General features: G+C 39.3%; 1 protein-coding gene across 2 annotated transcripts in view; it reads left to right on the top strand.

Moving 5' to 3' along the window:
- The window catches only part of ACS (acetyl-CoA synthetase), a 288618-nt gene that overhangs the window by 177258 nt on the left and 86442 nt on the right, over positions 1-24918 (top strand). The window contains exon 10 of one of the 2 annotated variants that reach the window (XM_089446614.1): positions 4202-4315. The exons of the other annotated variant lie outside the window; for it this stretch is intronic. Coding sequence (XP_089302740.1) covers positions 4202-4315 — 114 coding nt within the window. The remainder of the gene's footprint in view (positions 1-4201; positions 4316-24918) is intronic. 2 annotated transcript variants of the gene reach the window in all.

Raw genomic sequence — 24918 nt, 5'->3', positions numbered from 1 at the left:
TAATTTGGAGGAATTTTTTGAGCACTTTTGGAGGCTCAAACAAGGGTTTCTTCTAGCCAACAGTTGCAGAATTTCTCGGGCCAGCGTAGAACATTGAGTAGAAGCCTTTCCTCTGCATCTGGGTAGAATCTTCCTCACCTAGAATTGTTTATCTTGCTTTGGCAAGCCCATGTGCACACATTCCATGCATTGTACTCTTCTCCATATATAATAACATGGCTGAATTTTGGTGTAGTTCCGGTATAAATTGTGGTTGTTTGATTGTTGTTTAAATATTTCTGTGTTGTATGGTATTTTGCTTTGTTTATCACTGCTATTTCCTTTTTGGAACATTACATGGATGATGATTCCGAATTTTGAAAAAATTTGCACAATTGCTCCCTTGAATTTGTGACAAAATAGGTGCAACAGGCCTCACATGGCTTTTACATGGATTTAACTTGTGATCTTGAGCTTACAATGGTGTTCAATTCTACACTGAAAAATCTATTTACCCCTGTTAACAGAGAGGCAATAGGTCCACAAGAGAGTTACCTAAGGCCCTCCAATCTAGTAGCAAATGAGAGTAACCTGAAGTGAAACTTCAAGAGACATTGCATGGTTCGACCAAACAACTGAATACAAACTCAATGACAAAAGCATAGTTCTAGGATACCTAATATAGGGCCTCACATGGTTTTTACATTGCTTTTGACTTGTGACCTTGGGCTTACAATGGTGATGGGTTGCAAAATTCTTAATGTACCCTTGCTGACTTGTGGGGTAACAGACACTAATTATTACAATCATAGTTTTAAAACTTGGACAGGTTCGACTCAGAACTAGTCAAATTGACTGAGTTGATAGGCCACTAAGTCAACTTAGCCTAAGATTCAACACAGGGGCCAATTTTGTACCAAACTAACTTGAACAATCCATGTCGAAAATCGAGTTGTTGAATCTAAGTTGATCTGAGTCCATCCGAATTGATCCAAGTTAAAAAATGTCGTTAAATACGAGTCCATCCAATTTCAAGTTGAAACTTGAGTTTATAGGTGGCCGAGTCAAAGCATGAGTCTGAGTTTTAAACTATTCTTGGAATAGTAAGAAGCAACAAACAATAGCTTTGTATTCAATTAAAGCTAAGTATAAAGGGTGTAATCATGCTAACAATGAAGTTGTTTGGTTGAGAAGAGTTATTGTAAAATTGGGTCATTCACAACAAAATCCAACTCTCTTTTTTGTGATAATTAAAGTGCCATAGCATTAGTGAAATATCCTATCTTCTATACCACAATCAAATATATCGAAATTCAAGATCACTTCCTTTGCATTCAACCTTCTTTTTGTATTTCAATTCCCTTTGCTTTTCGTGTAGGTTTTAATGACAAAGAGATGACGATGAAGGTCAACGAGGAGTGATTGATAAGTCAATCAATTGGGTGGAAGCACTATGAAGAGCATACAGTCTGTTATCCTTTCGTCTACCATATGCCCATTACGACTTTCAAAAAATCCTTGCTGGCTATTATGGGGAGGAGCTACCTAGTTATCAATTAAAAGTCTGGGAATATTATTCCTTCAATTTTTGCTTGGCTTGCATTTCTTAATTATTGGTTTGTTTTGTTGTCCTTTTATTTACTTGAGCAACAAGTTAGCCAACGTTTTCATAGAGGCACTTTGTAAATACAAATTTGTAAAACTTCATAATATGCTTTGGATGAGGGAATTTGTCCATAAGGGGGAGTGTTAAGTAATTTCACATCCCATAATTTTGTTTAGGGGTTGGTCTCCACCAATTTTTCGCTATGGAAAAAATCTTTATTTTCCATTGTGAAATATACTGGTCTCCATTGGTTAGTGTATCTTTTATTCCCCATATAAAGTCTAAGGGAGAGTTACCTAAGGCCCTCCAATCTCGTACCAAATGAGAGTAACCTGAAGTGAAACTTCAAGAGACACTGCATGGTTCGACCAAACAACTGAATACAAACTCAATGACAAAAGCATAGTTCTAGGATACCTAATATAGGGCCTCACATGGTTTTTACATTGCTTTTGACTTGTGACCTTGGGCTTACAATGGTGATGGGTTGCAAAATTCTTAATGTACCCTTGCTGACTTGTGGGGTAACAGACACTAATTATTACATTCATAGTTTTAAAACTTGGACAGGTTCGACTCAGAACTAGTCAAATTGACTGAGTTGATAGGCCACTAAGTCAACTTAGCCTAAGATTCAACACAGGGGCCAATTTTGTACCAAACTAACTTGAACAATCCATGTCGAAAATCGAGTTGTTGAATCTAAGTTGATCTGAGTCCATCCGAATTGATCCAAGTTAAAAAATGTCGTTAAATACGAGTCCATCCAATTTCAAGTTGAAACTTGAGTTTATAGGTGGCCGAGTCAAAGCATGAGTCTGAGTTTTAAACTATTCTTGGAATAGTAAGAAGCAACCAACAATAGCTTTGTATTAAATTAAAGCTAAGTATAAAGGGTGTAATCATGCTAACAATGAAGTTGTTTGGTTGAGAAGAGTTATTGTAAAATTGGGTCATTCACAACAAAATCCAACTCTCTTTTTTGTGACAAATAAAGTGCCATAGCATTAGTGAAATATCCTATCTTCTATACCACAATCAAATATATCGAAATTCAAGATCACTTCCTTTGCATTCAACCTTCTTTTTGTATTTCAATTCCCTTTGCTTTTCGTGTAGGTTTTAATGAAAAAGAGATGACGATGAAGGTCAACGAGGAGTGATTGATAAGTCAATCAATTGGGTGGAAGCACTATGAAGAGCATACAGTCTGTTATCCTTTCGTCTACCATATGCCCATTACGACTTTCAAAAAATCCTTGTTGGCTATTATGGGGAGGAGCTACCTAGTTATCAATTAAAAGTCTGGGAATATTATTCCTTCAATTTTTGCTTGGCTTGCATTTCTTAATTATTGGTTTGTTTTGTTGTCCTTTTATCCACTTGAGCAACAAGTTAGCCAACGTTTTCATAGAGGCACTTTGTAAATACAAATTTGTAAAACTTCATAATATGCTTTGGATGAGGGAATTTGTCCATAAGGGGGAGTGTTAAGTAATTTCACATCCCATAATTTTGTTTAGGGGTTGGTCTCCACCAATTTTTCGCTATGGAAAAAATCTTTATTTTCCATTGTGAAATATACTGGTCTCCATTGGTTAGTGTATCTTTTATTCCCCATATAAAGTCTAAGGGAGAGTGTTAGAAATTGAACTTCGTTAGGTTTTTATGTGTTTTTTTTAAAAACCATAGTTGTATTTTGTTATAGCTTATTATGTCCTTTATTACAGGATTAAAGATAAAATGTTTTCTAATATAATATTTAATATTCTATTCATCGGGGTATTTGGTCCAATAGGAGTTACATTTGATTTGCAACTCCCACTTTACACCTATCACAGACCTAAGAAAATAAGTTACTAACTGGTATAACATAAGAAAAGAAGTTATAAATATTGTAATTCATGCACACACAAGGATTATTGTGCCACTTGTCAAGAGGGAATATCTCATTTCCTCCCTCCTTTCTATTTATTCTTCTCTCCTTGTCACTATATTATCTCATTTTGAAGGATTTCTCTATATTGTGAGGAGTTTGTGTGGTGTAGACATTGTTGTAGTTTCTACAATTTTCCTTAATTCTCTAGGGGGTTTGTTCTAACTTCTACCTAAAAAGGTTGTCACCACCTTCACATCTCTTGACTAAAATTGTAATTTGAATCAACGTCTTTTGAAGTAGTCGTGTCATAATGCTTCACAAAAGTTAAGAGAAGTACATTCCTTCTATATGTGTGTGTGTATACTAATAATGCACCTTATGTGCCTTTTCTTTGTGTGATTACGATGTCAACATCAGTGGGATTTATAAATATTGGTCAAGGCAATGTTAGTGTGCAGGTAGGCATATATATTATGAAATTTATATTGGACTAATTGCAACTATAAAAAATCTTGTCAGTAAAAAAATGTCAATTTGTTTTGAAGGAATAATGTTATATTCATTTAGCACTATAGGCGATGCTATGGGTGTCTTGTTTAAAGGTGCAATCTATATTAAATGTTATATTCTCATCATTGAAAACATTTAGATCTATGTATCCTTAAAGCGTATTTTTGTTGCATAGATAATATTATGCATATGGAATTTCCTAAGAAAGAGGTATTTGTTTTGTCTAGGCACCAAACTACCCAGATGCCGGGCGGTGTTGGGAAATTGTTGACAAATACAAGGTTACTATTTTTTACACAGCACCAACATTACTGCGGTCCCTTATGCGTGTTGGAGAGGAGGTAAGACTTTTAATTTATTTTCAATACCATCTTCCAATTTTTTTTTATTATATATAACTTGATGTGAACGGTTAACTTTCATTGGGGTAAAAGTACAATGCCCATGCATGTTCTTTCATCAATAGTTGTTAGTTTTGTCTTTCTTTAGTTTGCAACTTGATTATACATCAATTAATTTTGAATGTGTGAATTATCCATGTGTTTTCAAGTTAGAAATAGGTACGAACATGTGATCTTATGTGATCCTTTGTTAACCATATAATACTCTGACCATGCCACGTTTGTACATTATACAACAATACTTTATAGTGTATGATTATTTAAAAGGATTAAATCATTGGATTGAAATAGGACAATCTTCAGCCTTCGTCTATGTTACCCTTTGCTATAACTGCCATTTCCCTTTTCCTTATCAAAGATATCTAATGGCATACTAACTAAAATAAAGAAGATATACAATAGCAAAAGTATGGAAAGAGAAAAGAGAGAGAAAATGAGAGAGATTGTACTTGATATTATTCATGAATATTATTACGTAGAGGGAGACAATGCACTACTATACATAAAGTCTCATACAATTTCCTGATTGTATTAAGACATGAATTGATCATGATTATGACTTAAATTTATAAATGACTAATACATAACTAACACTAAAGTACTTTATTATTTGACCATTACAATAAAATAACTCTAACCTCTCCCCTTTAATGGTCATGTTTGTGAAAATTTCTAACACGAAATTCTATTGCAGTAACTGATTTATTTCACCTACTTATCTCTCACAATAAGTTATTTACGAAAACCCTTTAGTAAACATTAAAATAAATTCTACTGCAGTTATCACATAATTACATAGAGAAAATAACAGTGATATATAGGCACACAAATCAGTCACATCAACATAGTTGTTTTTGGACAATTGTCCCGGGAAAAACCCAATGTGGGAAAACCGGTGCAGCAGATGAGGGTTTATTTATTGATATTCAACAACAATTGCTTTACAAGGATGATTCTACAAAAAAACTGAGACACTTTTGAGAGAAACACCTTGTTGTCGCACAAATTGTCACGACAACGCTCAGACCGGGGGCTGTCACTTGGATCCCCGATCTCTCCGTTTAAGCCTGTCTCCCGTGGCTAAGGGGGGTAGACCCTATGGGAAAATGAATGACCAACTGTGAAACAGTTGGGTTGGGAGACACGAGGGGAAACAAACACTTAATTGATTTTGTTAAGTTTAATAGACTAGTGCCTTATGGAGTTAATGATATGAACCATTTAAAACAAACATTTATCATCAAATAACCCAAGCAATGCAAGATATCTAGTAAATTCACAATGCTTTAACGATGATCCGGCAATTAAACTTAAAAAAAAATTAAATGCTTTAAAAAATCACAGAATTTAAATGCTGATTAGTTGCCACTTTCACATAGCTAACTTTAACTGAACATTTAAGTGCATTTAGCCATAGAGAAATGGAACATAAACACTGCAAAAGTCGCGAAAATTTCAAATTTCAATTTTTTTTTTGTTAAGCCCTCTCAAAATATTTTAGTTTTTAAGTAAAACAAGACTAAAGACTAAGTAAATGCAACTTTAAATCCAAAATTTGAACTAAACTAAAAGGAAACCTTTTATCATTTTTTTATTTTTTTTATGAATTTTTTGTATTATTTTTTTATTTGATTTTTGATAAATAAAACTAAATAAAACTATAGAAAAAATAAACCCTGAATTAAAATCTAAACTAAATTAAATCAAAATTGTTTTTTTATCTTTTCAATTTTTCAATTTTTAATTTTTAATTTATTTTTAAATGGATCCTCGAACTTAGCCTTTGGAAAAAATCACCTAGGACCTAGGACTTAGGACTTATGAGGGGATTAAAACATTTTTTAACCCTTAAGACACTTTACATCATGACTTTTACAATTTTACATCTAAAGGGGGAAAACCCATTTGACATAGACCCTCAGAGACCATCCAGTGCTGCGACACAACTATAATCTAGCAGATCAACATACTAGGATTCTCCTAAGATTCTAATGACAAAATCCATTCCGGCTTTGGGGTTAGGCTAAAGGAAAACTCTGCCGATCATGGATCGGTGAGACAAAAAACCTTCCGGAACGTAGATTTAGATTATCACTAGAAACTTAGGTCCACTTAGGCAATTTTCATACATGACTCAGCTCTGCTAAGATTATTTACAATTCACACATGCAGACTGGGTTTACAATATAACATAATATGATAAGGTCGGCAATGATTGTCGAATGGCACGGACACGTCAATCAAGCGCTACCCTTTTGCGAAGAAAAGGGGGTGTACTGCTAAGGGTAGTTGACACGTAGCAGTCAACATTTGGCTCCACTTGGGGACACATTGCTGCACTGTAGGAATGTGAGAATCCAGAATCTGCATCCATGCAACACACAACAAAGTATAATTAGCATCCGTCCAAAAAATCATCATATAACATTAAGCAGATGAAAGATATAAGCTCTTCATTTATTAACTATCTAGAAAAGTAAATCTAATCCTAAAATAGAAATGAAAATGCTGAAAAAACAAGGAGTAAGGTTAGAAATACAGAGGATGCCCCATGGCATCAGATGTGTTCAATATAGTGTATACTGAGCATTTCCTTGTTTTCAGGCAAATTTGTTGGCTGCTTGTCAGATGTGCCATGTCCAATTTTGCATATGGTAGGACCAATGTTGCACGAAGCGGGAGCGAAGCGGAAGCGCAGAGCGCGGAAGCGTCATTTTCCAAAAATCTAGGAAGCGAAGCGTCCGCGGAAGCGTCTGCTATATATATATATATATTTTTATATTTTTTTGCATTTATACTCAAAACAAACATCCCAAATACCAAATTAATTGTAGAAGACATGAAAACATGCATATTTTTGCATAAATCAAGATAGATATGGCATCCATGATTCCATTGTAGTTACTAGTATGTACAACAATCATCTATATTCTAGCTATTACAAACATACATCAAATTTTTAAGCATATTATAAAACATAAAACATTTAAGCATATTATAAAACATAAAACATAGAGCATATTATGATTTATCTAGCAAGTGAGCAACTGTCAACATTTGTCATGTCCAAAATTCAAATAATAATGTTTACAAAATATGTCACTTGGTCACCGCCAAGCCAAAAAGGTTCAAAATTCAAATTCACAAGTCTACAAGTCTAATGAGTAATCTATGACAAAAAGAAGTAGATTGTGAATATATCTACTAATCTCTCCTCCTTCCACCACGAATAGAACGTGATGGCGGGCCTCCACGTGGTGGCAATGAAGAAGATGGTCCCTGTGTAAGTCGTGGCACTGGAACTGATGAAGAAGAACCCCCTGCCGTTGGTGTTGAACCATGGAACCTAGAAACCAAGGGACCAGATGGGGGTGGGAGTGGTGGCATATCAACACCCGTGTCATCATCCTAGAATCGCTCAAAAAATTCATGCAAAAAAAAAAACACTAGTTAACAAAAAAATTAAAAACATGAATTAGAGAAATGCTTTATAAGGGAAAATTGGAAAATTCATACCACAATGGACATACCTGGATAAGAGAATCCTCTAATTGCTCTAGTCGCAACACTCCATCCTCCAAATTGGGCTCCTCTGGATTCTTGTCCCAAGTCAACAAGTCTTTATTAGACTTTGCATCTTCACAGTAATGGGACAACAATCGCAAGTTGTAATGAACATAAACCAAGCTCTCTGCCCGGTCTAAATTCAACCTGTTCCTTTTAACACTGTGGATGAAAGAATAAGAGCTCCAACACCTCTCTGCAGAAGAAGTGTTTACCACCTGTGATAGCACCCGCAATGCCAAACTCTGTAGAAGTGGAGTAGGCCCTCCATGCATGTTCCACCACTCAAGAGCAGAAAAATGCTCTCGATCTTGAATTGCATGCATGCTCCCAAATGGACCAGTGTTGCTCGTATAGTTGCTCACCTGTCTCCGTACCAATGCAGCCTCCTCATTATCAGGGATTAATCTACTCAATGCAGCCATATATTTTTCGTGAACCTCTTTATCTTGGTGTGGTTTTTTCCTGCTTCCCCCCCCAGGTGCTGGTGTTGAAAGCCATGATGGATGATAGTATTTAGGTGTCAAAACATATGCTAATGCATGCAATGGAATATTTAGCATTTCCCATCGGTTTTGCACCTCTTCACGAATATAATTGTACAAGGTGGTATCTCTAGGCTCAACAATGTCTTTAATCTGCCCCAACATGCTATCCATTTGCTCATACACCTCCCCAATTACTGGTCGATCTGAATCTGCAAACTTGATCATGTAATAAATTGGTTTGGTGAATTGCAAAACATATTTAACCTGTGACCAAAAGTAACTGTCAAGAACAGTGTCCTTGACTGCATTAGCACCATCTGTGTCGGTGTTAATTTCATCCCATGTTTCAGCACACACCAGATTAGTTAAAGCTTGTCTCACCCTCACTAGCCGCCTAAAGGTGAGGTAATAACTAGCAAATCTTGTCTTTGCAATTTTAAGCAATTGCAACTTGGAGTAAGTGCCATAGAAGTAGTTTACCCTTGTATGCCCTGTGATGAATTTAATGAGCTGCTTCCCTTTCCTGTAAACCTCAGCAATCCACCCACAATCTTTGTGTTTCACAATATCATGCATCAAAAGGTTCAATGTGTGAACCAGGCACCCAGACCAAAAGATGTGTGGATGAGTACGCTCAATAATTTTTCCTGCTAGCTTACAATTTGCTGCATTATCTGTGATCACTTGAACCACATTATTCGGACCAACATCTTTGATTGATTTCAATAGGAGATCTGCAATGTTTTGTGCAGTTGCACTGATGGAGGAGGAGTCATGAGATGCAATAAATACTGCACCACTAGAAGAAACACCAAGAACATTTATCAAATGTTGGTTTCTAATATTTGTCCACCCATCTGATACAATGGATACCCCAGAATCCACCCACTCATGTGTAAAACGTGTCAAAGCTCTTTGAACCTTAGCTTTTTCTCTTTCTAATAACACTGTTCTAGCTTTCTCATAGTTGGGGGCCTTGTATCCTTTTGGGGCTTCATTGATGGCCTTTACCATGTCATGCCAATAGGGAGAGCGAAGCACATTGAATGGTACACCGCAAGCACAAAGAAAACGGACTATCTTTCCATCCACATCATCCCTCCCAGCAACATTAAGGAAATCCCCTATTGTTTTTCTACCTCCAGAGGTTGCAGAAGTACCATGAGGAGATGGGCAACTACCAAATTTAGAGGTTGCACTTGATTCAGAATGAGTTTTTTGTTTCTTGTTTTTTTGTTGTGCAGCCATCTCTATTTGGATGTATTTTGTTCTTTGTTCAGCTGAAATTTTTGGGCAAATTTGTACCCCCACAGAACCCTTTTTTTCATCACTGTCCAGCACCCCACAAAGATGCCTCCTCAGACGGGTATATGAACCACAATATGGTTTTCCTCCATGACAATCATGAGGGCACATCCATTTGTAAGATCCACCACCCTTTCCCCCATCAAGTTTGGTCACATAGTTCCACAAGGGTGTTGTTGTACCTTTCCCATCTTGTGCTTCAGTGTCCCCTTCAAGTTCATCTCCTTCCTCTTCAAACCCTTCCTCCTCATCATACATTGGGTCACCAAGTTCATCCCCTTCCTCTTCCCCTCTATTCCTCACCTTTGCCATCATTAAAACCAAGAGTGGAATGATACATAGAAGCCAAAAGAACACCATCTTGGAATATGGATATAGGTGGTGGACAACCTGTAAATAAAGGAGCAAGTAGAAACAATGGGAAAGAGTAGGAGAGGGAGGAGAAAAATACAATTTTTTTTTCAAAAAAACAAGGGAGTTTGGGGTTTGAACTTACCTCTTTAGCTCTTGTAGATGAAGTCCTCCAATCTCTTGCTCCAAGCTCCTCCTCCTTCTCCTAGCTCCTCCTTCTTCACTCCTCCAAGCTCTCCTCTCTTCTCCTCTCCTTTCCTCTCTTCTCTTCTCCTCTCCTCTCTTCTCTTCTCCAACTCTCATAAACTCAAAGTGAGAAAATGAGAAGAGAATGGGGGCTTTATTCTTTTCTAAACTCACCCTAAACTAACCCTAACCTCACCCTAACCCACCCCCTCATGCTAAGTTAAGTGAACTTTTAAAAAAAATTAAAAAAAAAACCGAGTTTGATAGCTGACCGCGCGGATTCATATGGAAGCGCGCTTCCGGGCCTCGTGAAGCGTGCGCTTCCGGGCCTGAAGCGTTGCGCTTCCGGAGGCCCGAAGCGCGGATCCGGGCCAACGCTTCCATAATTCCAGGAATCGTGAAAAAAAAAAGGAATCGCGCTTCAGTAAATTTGGAATCGCGCTTCGCCTAGAGGTTCCGGAACGCTTCCGTACGGGACGCGATTCCGGCCTCGGATCCGGGGGGGGGGGGGGCGATTCCTGCAACACTGGGTAGGACTCTTTCCTATCCGAAAATCAAGCTGCTCGCGACCGTCTGATGCATCAAATCTTCTTCTCATTTTCTTTCTCTTGCACTTTTTCTTTGTGGCAGGCTGTATTACTGATGACGTGGAACTTTCTGTTTCAAAGCTCTTAGATGAAGTATGTAAGATATGTGTGACATGTCTTTCTTCATCTTGCATCTGATCTTTATCGTTTTTAATTTTATCTGGATCACCTTCAATTAACCACATTTCAATCGAACCAATGACCTCCTCATAATAAGATGGAGCTTGTTGCAGCAAATGAGAAGGCTCCTGATCTATTGATGTTTCCTGGTTTCTTTCATCCTTAACCCACTGTCGAAATTTATGTACCTGTATTGTAATGGCATTTATTTGGCTAGAGTGTTCAACTTTCATAGCACTGATTTCCCTGGCATGATCTTCTTCCATGGTCAATAACTTTTTCTGAAGACATATCTGATTAGTTTCCATATCTTTTATTACTTTATCGTCTTTTTCCTTTATAGTCATCAAGCAATGCTGCATAGAGTTTATCTCTTCCTTATGATTTTCTTGCATGGTAGCTAACTGATTATTATGATCGAATGTCATGATAGTCATTTCTTCATCCATAGTTAGTAACTTGTTTTGCATAGAATTAATTTCCCTATCATGATTAGCTTTCATGGTCATCATATTTTCCTGTAAGCTTGATAACTTGCTTTGCATAAAACTAATTTCTGTGTTATGATTAATCTTCATGGCCTCAATTTCCTTAGTATGCTGATTTTGCATGATCTCCATCTCCCTATTACGTTTTTCCATGTGGGTGCATAAAGTTCTCACATCATTGGCGTAATTAGTTTGATTAATCTCCATATTTTTTTACCAGTAGCATTAGTTCTTGTATAATTTGCTTTTGATCTTCCTTTTCGTTGTCATTTGTCCCTGCTTTTCCACTATCATGGATTTGATCTGCAATAGTACAGGTGGATGGCACATTCTGATATGAAGAATTGTCTTGGAATCTTTCACCGACAGCTGAACCTTTCATAAGATTACTTTCATTCTGTTGCACAATTTTAGGGGCACAAGACGAGCTATCTGGATCACCATATCGATCTTTAAAAGCATTGACAAGGTCTTGTAAAGAAGTGAAAGAATCCTTAGGATAATCGTTAAACCAATTCAAAACATCACCCTCTAAAGAAAAGACAAAAAGACGCATTTTGACATCTTCATGATTATACTGAGGGGGTCTACAATATATGATCATTATAAGAGTAAACAAGCCTAGATGTCTTTTAACAGCGACTACATCACCACTTGAGAAGAAAGGTAATTTAGAAATGGCCACTTCCGGAATATCATGGAGGTCATTAGTAAAATGACATGGTTTAAACGTATAATCCATGATGAATAACGAGGGACCAAATGGATGATAGAACGAGATCTCTGCTCAAGAAAATCAATAGATGAAAGAAGTGGAGTCGCCACTTGAACAATGAATCTAATTGTAGGATCCAAAAGAAACCAAGCAGATATGAGGAAAGCTTCTTGTCTGGGAAAAATAAATGAAAAGCAATGGAGTTGCCACCCAAACGAGACACGAACTGAAGAGTGATTGCTGATATGACGAAAGATAAGACGATAAAAGATCCAAATGATAACCAAAAATGTTGAATCTGCCAGTTCAAATGAGATATGAGAAAGATGAAAGAGTGATGAGAAATGAGAAGATGAATGTCGTTGAAACGGCAAGGACAGAAAAACTCTATCCCCGACAACGACGCCAAATTTTTTTTTCGAACTGATTGTCACGACAACGTTCAGACCGAGGGCTGTCACTCTGATCCCCGATCTCTTCGTTTAAGCATGTCTCCCGCGGCTAAGGGGGTAGACCCTATGGGAAAATGAATGACCAATTGTGAAACAGTTGGGTTGGGAGACACAAGGGGAAACAAGCACTTAATTGATTTTGTTAAGTTTAATAGACCAGTGCCTTATGGAGTTAATGATATGAACCATGTAAAACAAACATTTATCATCAAATAACCCAAGCAATGCAAGATATCCAGTAAATTCACAATGCTTTAACGATGATCCAGCAATTAAACTTAAAGAAAAATTAAATGCTTTAAAAAATCACAGAATTTAAATGCTGATCAGTTGCCACTTTCACATAGCTAACTTTAACTGAACATTTAAGTGCATTTAGCCATAGAGAAATGGAACATAAACACTGCAAAAGTCGCCAAAATGAAAATTTCAATTTTTTTTTTGTTAAGCCCTCTCAAAATATTTGTTTTTTTAAATAAAACAAGACTAAAGACTAAGTAAATGCAACTTTAAATCCAAAATTTGAACTAAACTAAAAGGAAACCTTTTATCATTTTTTTATTTTTTATGAATTTTTTGTATTATTTTTTTATTTGATTTTTGATAAATAAAACTATAGAAAAAATAAAACCTGAATTAAAATCTAAACTAAATTAAATCAAAATTTAAACTAAAAGATTTTTTTTTTTAATTTTTTTAATTTTTTTTTATATCTTTTATATATATATATATTCCTTTTTTTTTTTATCTTTCCAATTTTTAATTTATTTTTAAATGGATCCTCGAACTTAGCCTTTGGAAAAAATCACCTAGGACCTAGGACTTAGGACTTATGAGGGGATTAAAACATTTTCTAACCCTCAAGACACTTTACATCATGAATTTTACAATTTTACATCTAAAGGGGGAAAACCCATTTGACATAAACCCTCATAGACCACCCAGTTTTGCGACACAACTATAATCTAGCAGATCAACATACTAGGATTCTCCTGAGATTCTAATGACAAAATCCATTCCGGCTTTGGGGTTGTGCTGAAGTAAAACTTTGCCAATCATGGATCGGTGAGACAAAAAACCTTCCGGAACGTAGATTATCACTAGAAAATTAGGTCCACTTAGGCAATTTTCATACATGACTCAGCTCTGCTAAGATTATTTACAATTCACACATGCAGACTGGGTTTACAACATAACATAATATGATAAGGTCGACGATGATTGTCGAATGGCACGGAGACGTCAATCAAGCGCTACCCTTTTGCAAAGAAAAGGGGGTGTACTGCTAAGGGTAGTTGACACGTAGTGGTCAACACACCTGAGACAAAGTTTCTCCTCCTCCTAGAGAAGTTTTGACACCATGGAGACCCTTGACTCACTTCTGCATCACTTCTGTGTCACTCTGCATCAGTTTGTGTTAGCCTGCATGAGGACTGCGTCACCAATGGTGCTGTCTCCATGCTCTTCTCTTTGCGTTGTCTCTTGAATGCCCTGCGTCACCTCCTCCTCAGTCTCTGACTGCTGCTGATGCCCTCCTCTTCCTTCACCCTACAACTCTCCCTCTGAAATTGAACTCCTTGAGAATCGATTTCCCTTGGGTTACTGAGTATTTGCTCGGTGTGTCTGCAACTGACTCTCAAGTCTTCTCTTATACTTTTCCTGTTAATGAATCAACGGTCGAGATTAAGTTTCTAATCAATGGCTAAGTTTAAAGCAAACTTGATCCTCGTCTCTTAGAAGCTTCTCACCGATATCTTTTTTAATACCCATTAATACTTTTATTTTCCTAAGTTTAGACTTAGGAACTCATTAAAAATATTAATTATTTTAATAACTCCTCATCCAGGTGGAATTTCTCCAAACGATTTCCAGGTCTTGGAGATCTCATGTGTTCTAGTCCCTCCACAAAATTTCGGAGCTAGAGCACATCCGATGTTAACCAAAATCAACACTCCCTCTTAGCGAGGAATGTGCTCTAGCAATACTTCCCAACAAAAGCATCACACTGATCCATGAAATCGATCCTCTGCGCTGTTGATGCTCGGCCTACTCCCCCTCATCCATTGCGCCGCTGCAACCTGTACTGCTGCCCATGTCACTATAACTGTCACAACTATATCCGTACTGCATCTCCTTTTGAATATGCTGCATCATGTTGCCCATAGCACTGCCACTGCTGCACTACAACTCCTTATACTACCTGCTTCTGCTACTGAAACGAATTCTTCACCATCCCCATCTTCTTCCTGAAATAAACAAACTTTGTTTTTCCTAGGGCCTTGGTGAGAATGTCTGCCACATGTTCTCCTGTTGGGGTGTACCTCAATTGTACTGCCCCTCATTGGACACAGTCTTTGATAAAGTGACACCTAATATCAATGTGCTTCGACCGATCATGAAAGATTGGATTCTTAGAGAGCTTGATGCAACTGTGATTATCACAAAAAATACTGGTCGCTTCCATCTTTCTCCTGAATAGATTCACAAGCAATTTCCTAAGCCATATGGCTTCGCATGAAGTTGCTAGCTGCCATATATTCAGTTTCAGCTGAGCTCAGAGCCACGAATTTCTATTTCCTACTACACTAGGAGGTCATTCCTGATCCAATCCTGAAACAATACCCGGAGGCATTTTTCCGATCTACTGAACTTCCAGCCCAATTTGTGTCAGTGAACCCACTCAACCTGATGTCATTGCCTTGGGTGTACATTAGTCCATGCTTGATTGTTCCTCGTATATATCTGAGAACATGCTTGGCTACTGCCTAGTGCGTCCTCTTTGGTTCTACCATGAACTGACTGAGGGTGTTGACATTGTAACAAATGTTCGGCCTGGTATTGAACAGATACATCGGGGACCCTATGAGCTGCCTGTACAAGGTGGGATCGACTTATTTATCTTCGGATGCATCAATCTTCTTCCAGTTGGTGAACATTGGAGTAGCGATAGGTATACAGTCCTGCATTCTGAACCTTTTCAAAATCTCTGTAGCGTATCTCACTTGCCCAAGGAAAATTTCACCCTTATGCTGCCAAACTTCCAACCCCAGGAAATAATGCATCCGTCCCAAATCCTTCATGTCGAATTCTATGGCTAGGTTTTCCTTACAATCTTTGATGAGCCTGGATGATCCTGTCAAAAAGAGATCGTCCACATATAAAACCAAGGTTAGGAGCTCATTCTCTAAAACCAAATAGCAGAGGTTAGGATCTGCGTCACTCTTGTCGAATCCCATCTTTTGTAAGTAGCCATCAATTCGACTGTACCATGCTCTAGGTGCCTGATTAAGCCCATATAGAGCTTTCTTCAATCTGCAATACATGAGATTTCTTCTCATGTGCCTCAAAACCCACTGGTTATTAAATGTATAATTCTTCTTCTATCACCCCATTCAAGAACATCGTCTTGACATTCATCTGGTGAATCTCCCACCCCATCTGAGCTGCAAGGGATATCACGGATCTAATAGAAGTATTCCTAGCTATTGGGGCGAAGGTTTCTTCATAGTCTATCCCTTTCTTTTGAGCAAACCCCTTAGCCACAAACCTAGCTTTGTATTTTCTATACTGCCATCTGTTCTATACTGCCATCTGCAACCTTTTTGACTTTGTAGAGCCATGTCGACCCTACAACTAACCTGTCCTGAGGCCTAGGTACCTCTTCCTAGACATCATTGACCATTACGGAACTGTATTCCTCCAACATAACATCTACCCATACTTGACGTTGAACAACCTCCTAAAAATTGGAGGGTTCTCCAACCTGAGCTACCAAGGCTTGGTATCTGTCTGGCTGTCTACGCTCCCTTTTCTCGATTTTGGGCGCCTCGACAAAATCCTCTGCATCTCGTAGTATTTGTCGAAGTTCTTGGCTTGTTCTACCACTGGTAGTGGGTATATCTATCTTCTGATCCTCTTCCTAAGGCTCCACCTCTGGAGTTTTGCCTTTAGGAGAAATACTAGCGCTTGTTTCTATTGGTCGAAGTGGCTGGACCAACGGATCATATTTTGATTGCTCTTCGGAAGGCATTTCTTGGGATTTCTGAAAGCTCTGTCCTCCATGAACTTTATATCCCGTCGAATTATAATCTTCCTATTCCCCAAAAGATAGACTCTATATGCCTTAGCATTCTCGCTATATCCTACAAGATATCCTTTCTTCGCAGTCTCATCCAATTTCTTCCTCTTTTCTTCGGGTACATGGCAGTATGCCAAATTCCCAAATATCCTGAAATGACTCACCTCAGGGTTTTTACCGGTGAAGACACTCTCCAGAGTAATCTTACCTAATGCCTTAGGAGTCTTGTTCTGGATATACACTAGTGTGTTGCATGCTTCTGCCCATAGAAACTTGGGCATATCCTGATCATACAACATTGCCCTGGCTGCTTCAACAATAATCCTGTTCTTCCTTTTTGCTGCTCCACTATGCACCATATTATAGGGGGCTGTCCACTCTCTTCTGATGCCTTCCCTTGCGCAAAAATCGGTGAAGTCCTTGATGATGTATTCTCCACGATTGTCTGAGCGCAATATCTTTATGTTCTTCCATGTCAGATTCTTAACTAGAGCCTTGAACTCTTTGAATCGACCAAAAACCGCATCCTTGGTTTTTAGAAAGTAGATCCAAGTCTTTCTGCAACGGTCATCAATGAAGGTGACGAAATATTCGGCACCTCTAAGAGCTTTTGTGGACATGGGTCCGCAGATATTTGAGTGTATCAATCTGAGAACACTTTTAGCCTTATTGTTGCTTATGGAAAATGTTGCCTTGGCGTACTTGCCTAGTGCGCATCCTCTGCATACATCATCTCGTTTGATACTTAATTCTCGAACTCTTGATATTGTTTTCCCGAGAATCCTTAGAGTCCCATGGTGTAATTGTCCCATCCTCCTGTGCCATAGTTCATTCAAATCTTTTTCCCCACTACTGCCTATCAGTGCCATTGGAGATTCTAGTTGTAATCTATACAACCTGTTACTTGTGACTCCAATCTGGGCCTTCTTTTTCCAACTCGGGTGTTTGACATATACTTTTTCCTTAATGAAGAAAACGTCATAGTCCTTGTTTTGAAGCTGAGATACAAAGAGTAAGTTCATCCCCAATCCTGACACATGCAACACATTGGTTGCTCGAAGCCGATCCCCTGCTTTTGTTTGAAATACTATAGTACTTGTTCCTACGGACGTACATTTTGCCTTATTTCCATGGTGATCTGGAAATTCATCATTTCTTCTTGATAATTCGAAAAACATTCTCGTATTCCTATCATATGCCAGGAAGCTCCACTATCTATATACCAAACCTTAGAGGAGGCAGAACTTGCTAGGCAAGCGAATTCTTCTTCCAGTCTGGAAGCTAATGTAGAATAATCGTGATCCATGTTATTTGTGCTCTCTTCTTTCTCTGGAGATTTGCGTGGATCCCTTTGAGTTGATGCCGCAACATCATGCTCCTGACTCATAGCAGATTCTTCAATCTTGTTGCCCGATCTCTGCTTTGATACCATGTGAAAATTTCTAACACAAAATTCTATTGCAAAAACTGATTTATTTCACCTACTTATCTCTCACAATAAGTTATTTACGAAAACCCTTCAGTAAACATTAAAATAAATTCTACTGCAGTTGTGACATAATTACATAGATAAAATAATAGTGATATACAAGCACAAGAATCAATCACATCAACATAGTTGTTTTTGGACAATTGTCCCTGGAAAAAACCCAATGTGGGAAAACTGGTGCAACAGATGAGGGTTTATTTATTAATCTTCAACAACAATCACTTTACAAGGATGATTCTACAGAAAAACTGAGACACTTTTGAGAGAAACACCTGAGACAAAGTTTCTTCTCCTCCCGGAGAAGTTCTGACACCCTGGAGACCCTTCGCTCACTTTTGCGTCACTTCTGCGTCAGTTTGCATTAGCCTGCGTGGGGACTGCACCACCAATGGTGCTGTCTCCCTGCTAATCCCTTTGTGCTGTCTGTCGAATGCCCTGCATCACCTCCTCCTCAGTCTCTGACTACTGCTGATGCCCTCCTCTTTGTTCACCCAGCAACTCTCCCGCTGAAATCGAACTCCTCCTCCTTGAGAATCTATTTCCCTCGGGTTACTGAGTACTTGCCCGGTGTGTCTCCAACTGACTCTCAAGTCTTCTCTTATACTTTTCTTGTTGACGAATCAATCACTGAGATTAAGTTTCTAATCAATGGCTAAGATTAAAACAGACTTGATCCTCGTATCTTAGAAGCTTCTCACCCATATCTTTATTAATACCCATTATACTTTTATTTTCCTAAGTTTAGACTTAGGAACTCGTTAAAAATATTAATTATTTTAATAACTCCTCATTTGGGTGGAATTTCTCCAAACGATTTTTACGTCTTGGAGATATGATGTGTTCTAGCTCCTCCACAAAATTTCGGAGCTAGAGCACATCCGATGCTACCCAAAATCAACAATGTAGAGACCAAAAAGTTGTCTTAGAAGACAAACTTATTTGGACCAATCACATTAATGCAAATGTTTACAACTTGCCCCTTAATTGTGAAACATATTAACGGCTAGAAATAATAATGTGGGTATTACTGTTAGAATTCCTCTAAAATATTATCGATCATTTCACACCTCAATGACTTATACACACCACACGCCTCTCTGACATGCACTCCAGAAAACAAAAAATAGAAGTAATGTTCACTAGAGAACATGTAATTGGCATTGCTGATGCAATGTAAGTTACTTCACTAACCCCTTGATTGAGCACTAACTCATTAGCTAGACGAGTCAATGTTGGATGCAATTTCATCTCACCTACCATAAATACAGAACATGATTTTCAACTCTAAGAAGTTGCCTCCTTTCACATCTAGGTACCAAATTATTTCAAAATTTACAAACCAAGCTTCTAGAGTGTACCATAACTGACGAATAGTCTCCTCCACACCCTAGACAAATCTAACATTCTTGTAGGGGTGATGAGTTATTTCCTCCACTTTGTTGATTTATTATTATTAAGTGCAACAGATGCAAGCACAATATTTCTGAAAACCAATAATTACTTCTAATGATGTTGATTTCTTTCTATTTTTCCAGTAAATCATTAGCAATTATAGTGCAGAAAATCAACCATATAAAAGCAGTAGAACAGTAGAGATCACAATGCACAAAGAGAGCACAAGATGTTGATTTGTGGTAGCATCGGATGTGCTCTAGCCATGAAAATTGGTGGAGAGGCTAAGGCACATAAGATCTCCAAGACCCAGAAATGGTTTGGGGAAATTCCACCCGGTTGGAGAGATATTAAAATAATTAATATTTTTAATGGGGTTCCTAAGTCTAAACTTAGGAAAATTAAAATATTAATAGGTATTAAGATAAAACTGGGTGAGAATGTTTTAAATGGCATGGATCAAGCCAAATCTAACTTAGGCGTTGATTAGGGACTTAATCTCGGCCGTTGAAGAGTCAACAAAAAAAGTATAAGAGGAGGCTTGAGGGTTAGTTGGAGATACACCAAATTGATCAGTCAGTTCGATTTTCTGGAGCAGAGTTTGCCAAGAGAATTGAACCAATGATTTGTTGCAGCGAGGAGCATTTTGATAGAAGGCCGAGATAGTGCCAGAGAGACAGCGCAGAGCCTGGGAAGGCTGACGCAGAGGTAGCGTGACTGACACAGAGGCTGAGGAGGCCAGCGTGGGTGATGCAAAGGGACAGGGGGCTGACACAGAGAGACAAGTGACTAATGCAGAGGTAGCCGTAGCTGCACAGAGACTAGCAGAGCTGACGGAGGGCCAAGAGGCAGCGCTGGATATTTTCATGGCGCAGACTGGAACTGAGAGGGTGACGCAATGCCTAGCTGAGTGACGCAGAGCAATGGAGAAGCTTGGTGTAGTTTTCACTGTCCAGCTAAGGAGCTGCCGTAGTTGTTGTGGGATTGATCATCCGATGGGTGATCAGCCAAAATATCTGTCTCCGAGGAGAGGTACTACTGCCGAGGGCATTCTCTGTTGGGCGAGCCATTTCTGGCACCCTAGTTGTATTTAGAAACTGCATAATAATAAAACCCTCATATCTGCTGCACTTGTTTTCGCGAATTGGGTTTTTTCGGGGATGATTGTCCAAAAATAACGGTGTCCCTTGTGTTATTGTCTTAGTTATTTCAGTTGCTGATCTATATATGTGTTGAGGTTGCATTTGTGTTTATTTTTGGTATTTATATCTATAAATAACTTGTTAATGGAAAAAACAAGTAGGAGAAAATATACCAGACAATGCAGTAGGGATTTCTGATGTGTCAGGCTTAGAAATTTCAACATGGTATCAGAGCATTGCAGTTCACAAGAGAACTGAAGGGACTAGTAATAATTTGAAAAATTGGTAGTAGTAGCAGTGGTCCCGAGAGACAGTGCTGTTCCAGAGCAGAAGTAGCAGAGAAGAAGTGACACAGAGGGCCTGCGTCATCATTTCCAGCCAGAAGGAGGGTAAGCGCAAAGGCAGAGAGGGGCAGATCAAACCTACGCAGTGTCCAATCATCTTTCTCAGCCAGGAAGGATCAACTCTGTGGCCAGGAGGAGCAAATTCTGTCGTTGCCGGGATTGCGCAGAGCCTGAAAGGCTTAGTTTCTTCAGTTGTCGGCGCTTGGGGAGCTGTGGGCAGATTGTGATTGAGAAGCTGGTGGGGTGCTGTTTCTGTCGGTGTAGAACAATACCTAAGGGGACATAACCAAGGTAGAGGGAATCGCTACCTTGACGAATTTCTAGCCAAGGAATCTAGATCCAAGTTGCAGTTGCATGAAGGATTGGAGAGGAGCGGTTCGACAGTTGGCCAGAGGATTTCTAGGATGGAAATCAGAACTTAGAGGGAGATTTCCAGGAGGGGAGTCGAAACTGAGAGGAAGTCCAGAAGAGGAGCTGAAATGGCAGTGAACGGACTGAGGGATCAGGACAGGTTGGACGGGGCTTCTAACTTTGTCATTTGGAAGGCCAAGATCTTGGAAGTCTTGGATCGCCATTGCATCAAGGACTTTACCTTGAGAACCATGGCTATCTCGGTCAACCCAGCTGATAATGAGAAGTATGACGATGCAATGGCGAGGGCAAAGTGCATGATCCTTTACGGGGTCAAAGATCATGTCGTACCATATATTGTTGAAAAGAACATAGTAAAAGAGACGTGGGATATTTTGAAGACCTTGTATCAGGGCTCTTCCATGCAGCGGAAGATGCTATTGGAGAATCAACTGCGGTCGTATCAGATGCAGAAGGGAGAGTAGATAGATCCATTCCTTCTCAGGTTGCAGGAGATTCGTGACCAACTCACTTCCGTAGGGTCTACACTGGATCCTGAATTTATGGTTAGGACTGCCCTAAATGCAGTCTCTGAGGAGTGGGAGACATTTGTCCAAAGTATTTTGGGTAGGGCTGCTCTTCCAAGATGGGAGGAGATCTGGGCAACTCTTTGCCAAGAAGAGATCAGGCGGATGACCAAGGCAGGGAGTAGTGATAGGGGAGGTTGAATCAAGAAAGAGGAGGAGGATGCGACTCTAGCCTTTGCGGGACAACAGGGGAAGATGAAGAAGAAAGATATCTCCAAGGTGAACTTCTTCCATTGTGGAGAGCTGGGATATTATGCATCCCAGTGTCCCAGGAAGAAAAACAAAGGAGGGACTTCCGATTCTAAGGAAATTCTAGCTAAGGTGGAGAAAGAAGTCGAGACTAATGATGACTGTGCCATGAGTGCTTATGCACCTTTAGAGAAGAGGTGGGGAGACATAGAGTTGTAGTCAGGAGGACTACATATTAGGGGCAGGAATCTTGAGGTGCCCAAACTCTTGGATCATATCTGGCTAGGAGAGCCATTAACGACAGTAGCGGAATGACAGATGTCGGGTGGAGCAAAGTGTAGTGGAGCAGCAAGGCAGTGCTTGGGTGCAGAAATCTGAGGCAACACAGTGGAGGTTGCAGCAGTGCGAGAGGCACAGAGATGTATGTACATTGCAGTGGCAGTAGAGGGAGCACAGGATAGCAGCAAAGGCAACTTCAACAACATGAGGCTTCTACACTGACTGGGATGTCAGTATTTGGGTAGATCTATTACTTACTTCTCAGTAACTGAGTTGCAGTGCAGCAGTTAGCCGTGTCAGTCCTAGGGGCAGCATGGGTAGCATATTGAGAGGGAGCTGCGGTACAGATGTAGCAGTGGCAGTGGTAGTGTCATGGGCAACAATACAAGAAGCAGCAGTGCAGATGATGTGAGGCAACAGGCCAAGCATCAGCACAGGTATCAGTGCAGAGGATCAATGTGATGTTTCGGTGGTGGAACATTACTAGAGCACATTCCTCGCTAAGAGGGAGTGTTGATTTGTGGTAGCATCAGATGTTCTTTAGCCATGAAAATTGGTGGAGAGGCTAAGGCACATAAGATCTCCAAGACCCAAAAATGGTTTGGGGAAATTCCACCCGGGTGGAGAGATATTAAAATAATTAACATTTTTAATGGGGTTCCTAAGTCTAAACTTAGGAAAATTAAAATATTAATGGGTATTAATATAAAACTAGGTGAGAATGTTCTAAATGACATGGATCAAGCCAAATCTAATCTTAGCCGTTGATTAGGGACTTATTCTCGGCCGTTGAAGACTCAACAGAAATAATATAAGATGAGGCTTGAGGTTAGTTAGAGATACGCCAAATTGAATAGACAATTCGATTTTCTGGAGCGGGGTTTGCTGAGACAATCGAACCAGTGATCTGTTGTAGCGACGGGTAGTTCGGCAGAAGGCCGAGAATACATAGCAGCGAGGCAGAGATAGTGCCAGAGAGACAACGCAGAGCTTGGGAAGGCTGACACAGAGGCAACTGTGACTAACACAGAGGCTGAGGAGGCCAAAGTGGGTGATGCAGAGGGTTGACGCAGAGGCAGCAGTAGCTGCGTAGAGGCTAGTAGAGCTAACATAGGGCCAAGAGGCAGCGCTGGAGATTTTTGTGGGGCAGATTGGAGCTGAGAGGGTGATGCAGTGCCTAGTTGAGTGACGCAGAGCAGTCGATAAGCTTGGAGTAGCTTTTGCTGTCCAGCTAAGGAGTTGCCGTAGTTGCTGTGGGATCGATTATCTGGTGGGTGATCAACCAGAATACTTGTCTACGAGGAGTGGTACTACTGCCGAGGGCATTCTTTGTTGGGTGAGCCATTTCTGGCACCCTAGTTGTATTAAAAAACTGCATAATAATAAAACCCTCATATCTGTTGCACCGGTTTTCCCGCATTGGGTTTTTCTGGGGATGATTGTCCAAAAATAACAGTGTCCCTTGTGTGATTGTCTCAGTGATTTCACTTGCTGATTTGTATATTGTTGAGGTTGCATTTGTGTTTATTTTCAGTATTTATATTTATAAATAACTTGTTAATGAAAAGAACAAGTAGGAGAAAATATACAGATAATGCAGTAGGCATTTCTGACGTGTGAGACTTAGAAATTTCAACACAAGATTTACTGTGGGAAAACCCACTGAGGGGACATACCCAACAACCTTTTCAATAGATAAATTCTTTTGTTCAACAAGAGACACACCTAAACTCTAGTCAACAACTAGGTCAAACTGACCTTCAATAAATCTATGGTTAAACCTTCCAAGTCAGGCCTTCCTATTTGATGTGGCAACTCTGCCTTTTGATCTATCCTAGGCTGAATTTCGGCCCCCTAGTTCTGCCCAGAAACCCATAATTTCGACCCCTACCACTGCCCAAATATTTCGCCCCCCTGCAACAGAAGTTGCCCATAAAATGATACGAACTGGAGAGGGAGAAGACTTCTACACGTGCGTGTTGATTTGGGGTAGCATCGGATGTGCTCTAGCCACAAAAATTGGTGGAGAGGCTAAATCACATGAGATCTCCAATACCCAAAAATGGTTTGGGCAGATTCTAAACAGTTTGAGAGATATTAAAATAATTAATATTTTTAATGGAGTCCCTAAGTCTAAACTTAGGGAAAATAAAATATTAATGTGAATTAATATAAAACTGTGTTAAAAGGGTCCAAAAGTCATGGATCAAACCAGACTTAATCTTAGTCATTGATTAAGGACTTAACCTCGGCTGTTGAATTGTCAACGAGAAAAGTATAAGAGGAGGCTTAAGGGTCACTTGGAGAAGACACTGAGTTGATTAAGAATTCAATTTTCTGGGGCAGGGCTTGCTGAGGAAATTGAAGGAGTGATCGTAGTTGCAACTGAGGGGTAGTGAATACAGAAGCAGAGAGGCAGAGAAGGTATCGGGAGCA

Source organism: Pinus tabuliformis, chromosome X (assembly GCF_031772625.1).
Source record: "Pinus tabuliformis cultivar Carrire ecotype Pingquan chromosome X, CPIR1, whole genome shotgun sequence".
Taxonomy (NCBI): domain Eukaryota; kingdom Viridiplantae; phylum Streptophyta; class Pinopsida; order Pinales; family Pinaceae; genus Pinus; species Pinus tabuliformis.
The sequence above is the reverse complement of the archived record's forward strand: the minus strand, read 5'-3'. Positions and strand labels throughout refer to the sequence as shown.